This window comes from Martes martes (genome assembly GCF_963455335.1).
Source record: "Martes martes genome assembly, chromosome: 11".
Lineage (NCBI taxonomy): Eukaryota > Metazoa > Chordata > Mammalia > Carnivora > Mustelidae > Martes > Martes martes.
In genome coordinates this window covers 61,783,442-61,796,286 of record NC_137899.1, presented here as the reverse complement: position 1 = coordinate 61,796,286, position 12,845 = coordinate 61,783,442, and the positions used below count along the sequence as shown (strand labels likewise).

Sequence of the window (12,845 nt, the reverse complement as noted above, 5' to 3'; positions counted from 1 at the left end):
TTATGTTTCTTCACAGTACTCATCACTATCAACACATTTTGTTTATTTTGCGTTCGTCTCCCTTGGCCAAAGTGTAAGCTTTTTGAGGACAGGGGCTTTGTTTGATCCACTGTGGTACCTTCAGCACCTAGAACAGTGCTTGGCACAGGGTAGATGCTTGATTCCGTATCTGGTGAAAAAACGGACCATATCCAATGACTCACGGGTCACAACCCATGTCTTCAAGGAGATTCTGACCCAATGAGAGAGACTTGTGTAGAGAAACAAAACCAGGATGGACCAAATGCTTTAATGAGGGGGAGAGGAGAAAGTGGTTTTTTTTATTCAGGTGGCCAGATGGCTTCCCAAGGGGAGAAGCATAGAGCTCTTCTTGAAGCATTAGAGGGGTTTCTGCACGTAGAGAGGAGAAGGGCAGATCCAGGTCAAGAGAGAGCCCCAACAGGGAAAGGGGATGGTATGTTTATTGATCAGTAAGGGTCCAGCGCGGTTGTTCCACCAAGATGGGCAGATGTAGGACGAGGTCACAGAAAGCTAAATCCTGCAGCTCATGCCAAGGAGCACGGATGATCTGTCTGCAGGGAGGAGGCAGTGACATTTTTTGAGCAGGGAGATGACACGATCTGGTCTGTTTCAGAATAATAATAAGGATAAGCCTATTCAGAATAACAAAAGCTGCCATTTTGTGGACACCTACTATGTGCCAAACACCTTATCTACGTCTTCTCGTTTAATCTTTCTGACAAACTTCCAGGGTAACTATTATTCTGCCCTGGCTAATAAAAGTAGTGGAGATGCCAAGCTTTGAAGAAGCTCAGGGTCATACAAATAATATGATGAAATCGAGATTGAAAGCCTGATTTCCCAGATTCCAAGGTCTGTATTTTTCAGCCTTGCCAGTCGTTCCCTAAACGACTTGCCAGAGTTCCCTCTCAGGCAGCTGAGAGGTCCTGTGTGGGACTAGGGCTGCTCGCTGGCAGTGTTCACTCTGACAGTCCGGTGAAAAGCCCCCCAATATTTTTTTTTTATAAAGCTCTATGGAGATTCTAATGCTCAGCAGCCAGAAGTGGGGCCATTGCACTTTGCCTCGCTGAAGGAAGGATCAAGGGAGGAGCCTCGGAGGCAGGGAACCAGGAAAGAACAGTAGTAGAAAAGAAGGTGAATTGATTGCGGAGGAGAGAGGACAGGGCTCAATGAATGATGAATGGAGGGAAGGATCTTGAAACAATGAGAGATGGAGAAGCCATAAACAATCAAAGAGGATACAGGAGAAGGAACATTCTGGACAGGCTAAAGTCCATTGCTGCGTCCTCTGAGGACTCTCTCAGGTTTAGTAAAGAGCAACGCCATCAATCGCTAGCCTCAGAAACAGTCTGATCTAGGGGTAACTTTGAGGGGGTCCCTGTAAGCCTCTCGAGCCAGAGACGCCAGTTCTCCTTTCTGGTCCCTGGGCAGCACACATCATCGACTGACTGCCGTTTCTCAGTGAGCAGGTCTCAGGAACCGATCTGTTTGCCGCCGCTCTAAGCGACAGCATTTGGCAACTAGGCACAGAAGCTGTTGACCATCTGGATTATGTGTCTCCATAAAGATAATGAGACGGCAACCAACGGCAATGGTAGCCATATAAAAAAATGGGCCCTAAATCCTATCGTAGCTTTGAGTGAGAGTCTCGGTCCCTCCTTTTCCAGGTTAGCTATAATAAAACCACTGTCCATGAAAAAAAAAAAACCTCTGAGGCACATTTAATACAAACTGGAACATGTCACGTAGTCTGAAAGTGTCACTTCTTGAGTTTTTGTTGTTTTTGTTGCTCAACAAACATATTTCACAAGCAAAATGCAATACCATATGTCACTTCTTGGGGGGTTCTGTGGGCTAAGAGGTGATAGGATGGAATTTGCTGCTGTGGCAATGTTCCAAATGTGTTCCAGGCACTCCCCAGCCCTAGGCGCTCTAGAGCACACGATTAATGTTTAGCACTGGAATGAGCTGTTGGGCAGAGGGTGTGTTCACTGGGGACCGTGGAGGTGGAGGAGTTCTTGCTCCCCAAGCAACCTGAAGCGCACTGAGAAGCCCAGAGCTCACGGAAAGAAGGTTTTATTTTGTCTTCAAGAAGAAAACTGGGCGCACTCTCCTCTGACAATAATCAACCCCTCTTCCTGTGGATGCCAAATGAAATCTAGTGGCCTGGGTGATGCTGGAGCTCAGTCCACACCCACAGGGTCCTGAAGACCCTTCAGGAATGGCCTCTCCAGCCACTTCTTTCTAAAGAGGGCATGCAGACCCAGGAGCCCAAGCCAGCCATTTGATTGCAACACTGAGCCAGCACCCGACCCCCCCCCCCCCCGCCCAGCTCACCGCCCATGTCTTTCCAGTCTTCATGGGAAAAGCTCTTGGTTGTGAGTGAGAATTAGTAGGTGCTTTGGAGGTCTTCTCACCTGAACCCCACCTCCCACCTTCTCACTAACAGAAATGTCTGTCTTAACGGGGACTGAGTTCTCTCCTCTTGTCTAATGGCACTGTGAAAAACCCGAGGGTGAGGCCATGTAGCCTCATGATGGGGATTTCAGGTGTAAGTGTGCAGAAGAAACATCTATAGCGTGTGATAAATTGGAGATCCATCCCACTCTTCTGATTCAGAAATCTGGGGGGGGGGGCTAAGGATTTGTTATTATAAATATTCCCCCTGGTGATTCTGATTCAGGGGGTCAGTGGAGAAGTGTCTTGAGGTTCTGAACTCCTCTCTAGGAAAACAGGCACAAGTTGTGACTGCTTGACCTACTGTCTGGGAAGGTCTCCTGGGAGAGCCATCGGCCCCAGCATCTGCTGTCTAATTGGCACCTGGCCTCTTAGAAAAGAAAAGCTTGCAGAGTATACCCAGGGTGGCTGACCTGTGAACTTCTCTGCTTAGGGCATACAGTTCATACAGTTCTGGTTTAAAGTTTAGAATATGGCTTTATTTATTTTTTTAAAAGTGAACTTGAAGATAGCTTTTCTTTTAGAATATTGAAACCAAAACTTTTTCGGTGACTTCATCAGTTTTTGGGGGTTTAGTCTTGAATATTAAGGACTAGCTGCAGATATATGATATTTTGGGGCAAGATTATTCTTTTGGAAACAGCCCAGTGAGTGACAGCATTCGGCTCTAAGAAAGGGAGGGGAGCAGAGAATCAAGCAGACTAATTTTCTTTTAGGAATAATGTCATAATTATTGTCATGCCTCACAATAGAATCTGATATCAAATAAGTCAAAGTTGTGTCCAATAACAGGGAATAAAAGATAAGACATACCTAGATCCTTCTATAAAAATTCAAAATCATAATTCTCAGAATCAAGTCCTATAATATGGTAAAAATGTACTGCCTCCAGTAAATATACGAGATATTTCCAAGTACCAAAAAATCACTAAAGTTTGAAAAAACAAAAGCATGTGATGGAAAAATGTGGCTTCCATAAATGATATGCTAATGAGCTTGACATCAATATCTAAAATTATCTTTCAAAGGATGGTTTGTGAACATTTCAAAGACAAGAGCTTGGTGAGTCCTGAGGTTCAAAATGGATTTAACAACCAGTTATTTCAAATAAAGCAAATTTCATACTCTGAAATTTTTGGACGTTCAATTCAGGAAAATCCTACAGTTTTAGTATATTTGGATTTTAAAAAGTATCTCGTGAAGCTTGGCAAGACCCTAAGATTCCTTCTCATATTCATCCTTCAAGACCCTATACAAATTTAAACCTCTTCTATAAAGTCTTCTCTAATCCCAGGAGGTGGAGGAATGCTATATTATTACTAAAAAGCCATTTACATTTTAAATTAACTGGTTTATATCTGTCTCCCTTATAAGACTCTAAACTGGAGAAAAGTATGGATCACAAGTTAGTCATTTTTGACTCCTAATACTTATGCTCTAAAGACCATATGAAATGATGACCATCTTGGGAATAAGAGAGTAGCATGATCTTGGGAATAATATGGTCAGCTGAGTTTTTAAGTGGCCCAACACCGAAACTCAAATAATTTAGGGGTGCAGGACAGCCAAAAGAGAGTTCTTTCTCAGATGCTCCGTATACCTTTAGGCAATGTGGTTTTAATGCCATGAATGGCACATCTGGTGGCATACTCCCTTCAGTTTTGGAGTTAGGCATCACCAGAGGTCCTCAAATACAGCCAGGATGACACTTAGTCAGATGTAATAAAGAGTGATTTCATAAATGCCAATCAGTTTGTATTAAATGGCATTAACTATCCCTTCTGTGTCTGAAGTTTTATGGTTTTAGAGCAAATTAAACACACGCACGCACACACACACAACTTGGTGAGACCCCCAAATCAAACTTAAAACCAATACACAAGGGTGAAATTGACATTGTAAACATGTAATTAGCCATTTGTTTCCTATCTTCCTCAGGATACAGAGCCCTTTTAAGAAATATATTGGGTGGCCCAAGGCCTCTTAGCGAAAGGCGAAATGAATTTGAGCCAACGCCATCTTTTTGCTTCAGTAGAGCTCTCTGCGGTGGCACTCACTCAACAAATATTTATTGGCTATTTAATGTATGCAAGGCTGTGTGCAAAGTGGTGTGCAAAGCACAGTGAGTCATGGAACACCCCGAGCCTCTCACTACGGATATTTTGTTGATTTACTGTCAGAGCTCTTCACACTCCATTAGGAAACAAACAAACAAAAACATCCAATTACTAAGTCATTAGCGCTGCCTTTTAAAATGGAAGATCAGAATGCAGAACATTAGATTGGAAGGGCCCTCAGAGACCCAGCACAACCCCTTTATTTCACAGATGGAAGAACAGACTCATGTAATAAGAATGAGGTTCTTCTATATATGCTGACGTGGGAAGATAAAAGCAAGGTATTTGTGAAGTGAAACAAGCAAGTTGAAGGACACCAAGTACAGCATAAACCCATTTTTTTTTTTCAAAAGGGCACAACCGCAAAAATGCCTTCATATTACGCATGTGTCTTTTGAACACTTGGAAGGCTATGCCTTCCAAAACTGACAGAGGTCAGCCCTGGGGAAGCAGCATAGAGACACGGAATCCAGGATGGGGGCTGGTTGGTCAACCCTGAAACATTTCACTCTCAGCTTTGTGTATTTTGTAATGTTTCTCTTGTATGCAGCTTTGTATTGCTTTTGTAACACATATGTACATGAGCGAGTATATGTATATATGCGTGTCTGTGTGAATGTATATATTTATGTACACAATTTTAAGTGGAAGGCCAAATGGGTGGCTCAGTCGGTTAAGCATTCAACTCTTGGTTTCAGCTCAGGTCGTGATCTCACAGTTCCTGGGACTGAGCCCCATGTAGGGCTCTACACTCGGTAGGGAGTCCACCTGGGGATTCTGTCCCTCTATGCCCCCCCCCCTGCACTGGTGCGCATGCTCTCTCTCTCTCTCAAATGAATAAATCTTTAAAAAAATTTAAGTGGAAGGAAAAACGTCTTGGAAACTTGCAGGCTGTGGGTCAGGCTTGCTTCTGGGTTCCACTCTGCATGCCAGTCCAATGCACTCAGAGATGCAGACCATATGTCAAGTTACTGAACCTCCCTGAGCTGTGGTTTCCTTGTACGTGGCCACCATCACTTAGGGCTGTGGTGAGAATTTGAGAGCTCAGACACACAGCTGGCACAGCGGCTGGCACGGGGCAGGTCTCACAGGTGGGAGAAACAATGGTAACATCGATAACGATGGTACTAATTATTCTTATGATTGCTGTCCAGACCCAGAGCCTGAACAAGAACACGTGTCCCCTGACTGTCAGCGCAGCAGGTTTCCCACCTACCCCACTCCTTCCCTCTCTTGCTCTTAGAGAATGACTTAGGCAGATGATAGTAAGGAAAGAGAAAATGAGCTTGACGTGATGACAACTGCCTGCCTTCATGAAGGGAGCTGAATTGCTGACTGATGACCAGTCAGTCATCATACTGATGATCTGTATCTAAGGTGCCACCCGTAATGACCATAGTTAGTCTTCGCTATCTATTAATATTTTCTGTGGCCAATGTCATATGATATTACAGCTATAGGATGATCAGCTAAGAATGTAATTCATTGGAGGTCACACATTCGCCCTTGCTGACCGGCTCTGCAAAAAAGAAAAGACCAACTGCAAACCAAGAGGCGTGGAGTCAGAAAGTCTCTTTTTCTCTAAGCATTCCTGAAGTGGGTCACAGGCAGCCTGCTCTTGGGGGTCCCAGCCAGGGGAAAAGGCTGTGCGGTCCACTCTGCCTCAAATCTCTCCTTAGTCGAAAAAGAAAGATTTGGGTTTGCAGTGCCGTGATGTGGGATTGCTTGAGTGCATTAAATCAATGGTGAGAATTGTTTAAAAGGCAGGCCGACAGAAGACCTCTGAGGAGATTCTCGTTTCAAATACTCACAGTATGATTTCCATATTGGAGGCTGGTATTCTTCAGCATCTAGAATAAAAAAGAAAAGAAATCAGTCTGTCAGCCTGAACGTCAAACTGTCAACATGTGTGTTCTTTGGAGGAACAACAGTCTGTCAGCAGTACTTGCGTTCTGGTCCCAGGGGGCCCTCTCTGCTCATTTATGGGACAGTTCCAGCCAGGAGGGAGGAAATGCGCATGGCAACCCTCGCAGACCCAACACCACTCTCTTCAGATCACTTACCATGACAGAAATCAATTGCTTAACCATTTTCATAGAGCCCAGTAAATCAAAAAAGATTTTTAAAGCAATTAACTTGATTGTACCCTCCAGTAATCCTTTCAAACAGTATTTACTTAACTTGGCATAATAAACATATAATTTATCTCACAGTTTCCCATCAGACCTTTAGCCCATTTATTAAGACTTGAGGGCAAGACGTAAAGTGGCAAGTATGTAATATTAAATCTGGGAAGTTGTGCAACTCCACCAACTGAACTCCTACAATGACTGGGCCTGACAGCAGAGACACTGATGATTCAATTGGAATCGCATTATGTCCTTGAATTTACTCCAGTGTGTGACTTAGGAAATTTCTAGAACACCTCTCAGCAATCAGAAGTGTCAGAGTGAAAGAGTGAGAACAAAATGGAGAGGACGAAATTGTTATTCATCAATCTAGAAAACAGACAATGGGAGAAAATCTGCTTGTTCAGTCGATTCAACAATCCCAGTGCTGACAGCTGAATTTATAATTCTGACGGAGTTATTAGAGCCGTCCTGAGCTTGAAGCATAAGGCCTTGGTAAAACGTACTGTAGCTTGTACAGCCAGAGGGGAGAATCCTTTCCCTCTGGATATCACAGAATGCTGAGCTGGGGGAACTGTAAGAGTTCTCTAATTCAGCACCTTCATATGAAGGAACTGTTTTCATCACCCTGCACCCCCAAAGCATCAGACAGCCATCCTCCCACTGCCCCATGTCCTGATGCTACTGTCACATACCACTTTTGTGCCAAGGACTAGATCTTCTCTGACCTCTTGCGCCGAGATAGTTCGAGAATTTTTCCCCTCCCGAGAAACAAATATGCTATTTGTATAAAAACTAACACAAGAGGGGCGCCTGGGTGGCTCAGTGGGTTGAAGCCTCTGCCTTCGGCTCGGGTCATGATCCTGGGGTCCTGGGATTGAGCCCCGCGTCGGGCTCTCTCTCAGCGGGGAGCCTGCTTCCCTTCCTCTCTCTCTCTGCCTGCCTCTGCCTACTTGTGATTTGTCAAATAAATAAATAAATCTTAAAAAAAAAAAAAACAACTAACACAAGAGTGGTGAACTTCCCCAAATCCTACTTAATTATAGCTGTGTAGCTTAAATTAAATTCTTTCACAATTAATGTCTTGTTCTCTGGGGCCCACCAATCACAGAGGTAACTAAATGCCTCCAAATATAGTTTCATTCAAATAACTCCATACTCTCAGGTCTGTATTGTCGGGAACCTACCAATGCATAAACACCCACACGTGTGCACACACAAATACAGTGCGTTAATGATGGTTTGCATTGTTATTCAAACTTAGTTTGCCAATAAAAGTGAAATTCCTTATAGCTCTGCCAAAGTAGAATACTATCTTCTAACTGTGAGCTTTTAACCCAAACAGGCCACTAATTTCACCCTATATATGACATAAACCAGTTTTAATGAATTAACAGGAGTATTTGTTTATAGAAAGCATTCAAATAAAATAAATCAAGTTGCCAAGTCCAGAAAAGTCAGGTCTTGTATGTTAACATGTTGATGGCACTTTCAAAAATATTTTTCAAAGAGAAAGATACACACACACAAACCAGACTGCATAGAAATGTAAATCCCTGAGATGTCATCTAAACAAAGCTATAATGTCTTATTATTTTGGGTGAGATTTGTTCTGGGAGGCAAGCATAATCCCCAGACCAAGCCGTGGTCAAGAATGGTCAGTACCGGGGCGCCTGGGTGGCTCAGTGGGTTAGGCCTCTGCTTTCGGGTCAGGTCATGATCTCAGGGTCCTGGGATCGAGCCCCACATCGGCCTCTCTGTGGAGAGCCTGCTTCCCCCCCTCTCTCTGCCTGCCTCTCTGCCTACTTGTGATTGTTCTCTCTGTCAAATAAATAAATAAAATCTTAAAAAAAAAAAAAAAAAGAATGGTCAGTACCTAGAGTGCAATTCTTGGCACTTCTCCCAAAGAGAAGAAGCAGTCTTCCTTACACAGGTTTTAAATGGAGCTCAGATGCTCCTCTTGGCTCCCCTAAGGTCTTCTGTCATTTTTTAAAAGATTTATTTATTTATTTGAGAGAGAAGAGGGCAGGGGTAGGGGCATCAGGAGAGGGAATGAGAAAATCTCGAGCAGACTCGCCACTGAGCATGGAGCCTGCCGATGTGAGACTCGATCCCACCAACTGTGATGATGACCTCAGCCGAAATCAAGAGTTGGACGCTGAACTGACTGAGCCACCGATGTGCCCGAAAGGTCTTTTTAACTGAAGTCAGAAGTTTAGATTAAAGGATCTCTTCCTCCCTGTCCATTACAGTCCTGCTGTTTTGTGGAAAAAACAACAACAACAAGAATTTTGTTTCATCTGAAACACTGGCCCCTGACTTTATAACTTTCATTTAGGCTCCCCTGCATGCTACAGAAACAATTCACCCCTTTTTAGTTGCTCCTTGTTAGTAATATTACACAGAGGTGAAAAAGGCCGCCTACAGAGACTGGAGATCATGCTTCCCTGCTTAAAATTCTGTAGTGTCTTCCTTCTACATTTGGAATAATATATACAAACCTCTTACTGTGGCCCACAAGGTGCTGTGTCATCTGGTCCCCACCGGCCAGACTTCTTTGCAGACATCTTGCCCTTTTACACATACCCAGACATGCTAACTCTCTCTCTCTATTCCTAGAGCGAGCCAAGCTCTCCCACACCCCCGGCCATCGCTCTTGTGGAGGGCCCACTGCATCTCTGCATGGCTGACTTGCTCCGTTGTGTTGGGCTCAGCTCACATGTCACCCCCCCCCCCGGAGCCTTCCCTGACAATCTTGTGTAAAGCAGCCTTCCCCCAGCTCTGGTCACTCTCCCTCATAGCGTTTGTTGCCATCTGAAATTATTTATTGATCTGTTGGCTTGTTATCACAGGGCTCATCCCACTATTAGCCAAACTCCATATAAACAGGCATTTTGCCTCATTCACTCGTGCATCTGCAGCCCCCACAAGGATGCCTGGCATGTAACAGGCACCCAAAAAGCCTGTGTTAAGTAAGGAAACTCTCAAAGTTCAGATTTCACCTCTGATCGACTGGCTGAATAACTCGAAGCAGGTTGCTTAACTTCAAGAGCCTCCCACTACTCATCTTTATAAAACAGAAGAAATAAAAGTGCCTACCTCCCAACCTATCTCTTAGGTCACTGTGGGAATTAAAGGAGATACCATATTTCAAGTTCTTGGGACAGCGCCTGGCCAATACCGAGTTCTCGGTGTAGCCCCACTGATGTCCTCATCATGTTGTTGTCAGTGTTATATCAGCCCGTCCTGGTTCTCCCCAGGTTGTCTCCCGCCCCTAGACCACAGCCTCGACTCTCTCTCTTCTTACCCTGGATCTGGGGCCTGTAATTAAGTTCCAGTGCTGTTGTCATGGAAGGTTTTTCTCTCCCATTAAAGAATTCAAAGTGAGAGGCCATTTGTCATGCTTCAGTGGAACAACTATAATTACCTTGGTCTTAGAGACATGTTTCACAAACCACTAAAGCACAGTTAGGAGACCTCGGTCAAGACACAAGGCACAAAATATTTTTAATATGTTGAAATGCGTCTTTAGCTGCCTCCAACCCTACCCCACCCACGTGCACATTTGCCCCAAGTTCACATAATACTTTTCAAAGCTCTACTTCACACTTGGATAGCCTGACATTTTTTTTTTTTTATCCCCTCCCCTCCAAACCGGGAATAGGTTTTCTAGGTCATTTGGTTCACCGTCCTCATTTGGCAAATGAGGAAAATGAAACACAGAAGCGATCAAGTGGCTTCCTCAAGGTTATAGAGCAAGAGCAAGACCCAAGTGAGAGGACAGCAGCAAGCTCTGTCTTCCAAGTTTCTGACACATCAGCCATCCTTGCCAGACACATTCGCCCCGTTTACCTGTATTGAATCAGGAAAAAAATATATCGCATAACAGGTTTGTTACTTTGACTCCTATAAAGCTTGAAAGACTAAATAAAGAAAAGAAAAGAAAAAAAGAGCTGTATGAGGGATGCCTGGGTGGCTCAGGCGGTTGAGCTGCTGCCTTCAGCTCAGGTCATGATTCCAGGGTCCTGGGATCAAGTCCCACATCGGGCTCATTGCTCAGCAGGGAGCCTGCTTCTCTCTCTGCCTCTGCCTGCTTGTGCTTTCTCTCTCTCTCTCTCTGACAAATAAATAAATACATAAAATCTTCAAAAAAAAAAAAAAAAAGAGCTGTTTGAAAGATTGACCTCAAGTCGAAGGGTGGGCAGCATTCCATCTGTGTACAGAACCCCATCAAAGAGTTACAATGAGGGAGGTGTAAGGTACTAGAACTGTGACACCATAAAGCTTAATACTTGTGGAAACTGTATTACTTTGTTAAACGTCTTAGAGAAATGGGTGTGATGCAGAAGGAAGGGAGAGGGCGTAGAAGGGAAGAAGCTCCATGTTTTAAGAAAACAAACAAACAAACAAACAAACAAAAAAAACTATTACTGAACCCAGAAGACAGTTACACACTTTTGGAAAAGAACAAAGAGGGTCAAAAAGACTTAGAAAATATATTGCTTAAAAATATTGAATAATGGGCATCCAAACTTTAAAAAAGTGTGTAAACTCTTGGACTCGGTGATTCTATCCACGGGAATTCAGCCTAAGGTTGTACATGAACACGTGTACAGGTAAATACATGAACAAGGTGTTCATTGCTGCTTTGTGGAAAACAGTGGATCTAAGAGTCCAGAAACAGGGAGTGGTTAAATAAATTATCCTATAATAGAGACGTGAAAAGAATGATGTGGGTCAGAGCTTCATGGTCAACAACGTGGCCTCTGGAGCTACACTATCTAGGTTCAAAACCTAGTTCTGTCATTTACCAGTGGATTGACCTTAGCCAATTTATCTCATCTCTCTGTGCCTCAATTTTTCTTATCTACAAAATGGGAGTAATAATACTGTCCAACTTACAGCATGTTGTGAGGAGAGCATGGGCTAGTATGTGTGAAATACTTAGTCTGGTGCCTGGCGTGCATAACTCCATGCTTGCTATCATTCTCTCTCTTTAATGACATGGACAAATTATTTATGGTAACATTAAATATGAAATCAAGTTATAAAACAGTCTATTAAATATAGTCCCAGTTTCAGAAAAAAATATGCACATAGAAATGATCTATAAGACTGTAAACCCAATTATTAACAGTAGCTATACTTGATAGTGAAAATACAGGTGATTTCTACTTTTCTCTTCATTTGCTCACCTGTGTTTTCTAATTTTCTGATCATATTGTTTGTGTAAAAATTTAAATAAATGAGAAATAAATTCATTGGAGTGCTAGGTGGTTTCTCTCTCTCTCTCTCTTTTTTTTTAAGATTTTATTTATTTATTTGTCAGAGAGAAAGAGAGAGAGAAAGAGCGAGTGCACAAGCAGGCAGAGTGGCAGGCAGAGGCAGACAGAGAAGCAGGCTCCCTGCCGAGCAAGTAGCCTGATGTGGGACTCGATCCCAGGACCTTGGGATCATGACCTGAGCCAAAGGCAGTGGATTAACCAACTGAGCCACCCAGGAGTCCCTCTATCTCTTTTTTTAAAGATTTTATTTTTTAGGGGCACCTGGGTGGCTCCATTGTTTAAGTGTTGGACTCTTAGTTTTGGTTCAGGTAGTGATCTCATGGGTCATGATCTCACAGGTCCTGATATCAAGCCCCATGTGGGGCTCCCTGCTGGGCCAGGAGTCTGCCCCTTGCCCCACTCAACTGCATGTCCTCTCTGTCTTTCAGATCAATCAACCAATCAATCAATCACCACCCTGGAAATAAAGTAGAAGTAAAAAGACCCAACCAAAATAATCCTCACAATAACACAGGTAGCGTGTACAGTTTTAGGTCAGGAAGAGTTAAGAGGGAAGGCAAAAGAAAAGAGACAAGGGCTTCTGTAGAAAAAGGCCATGTCCAATCCCCTTGTCCCTCTTTTAAAAATTTTGTGAAATCAACGTTAATGAGCAATTTTAAGCAGGCTGGGAAGCAGATATCTCCTCTCATTAAAGAGGGGGCGGAAGGAGAGAAAAAAAAGAGGTAATGCTTAGAAAATGATCAAAATCTTACAAAAGTAGGTCATAAGACCACTTGCATGAAATAATCTATAAAGAATCCAAACATATTAAACAAAAAGCAAAGCAAAGAAAAGCT

At 43.4% G+C, this 12,845-nt stretch overlaps 1 protein-coding gene across 2 annotated transcripts in view; it reads right to left on the bottom strand.

The window, feature by feature from the left end:
* The window catches only part of CHN2 (chimerin 2), a 284,844-nt gene that overhangs the window by 131,030 nt on the left and 140,969 nt on the right, over positions 1–12,845 (bottom strand). For both annotated transcript variants that reach the window (XM_080818303.1, XM_080818304.1), the window contains exon 2: positions 6,407–6,445. In XM_080818303.1, coding sequence (XP_080674429.1) covers positions 6,407–6,445 — 39 coding nt within the window. The remainder of the gene's footprint in view (positions 1–6,406; positions 6,446–12,845) is intronic.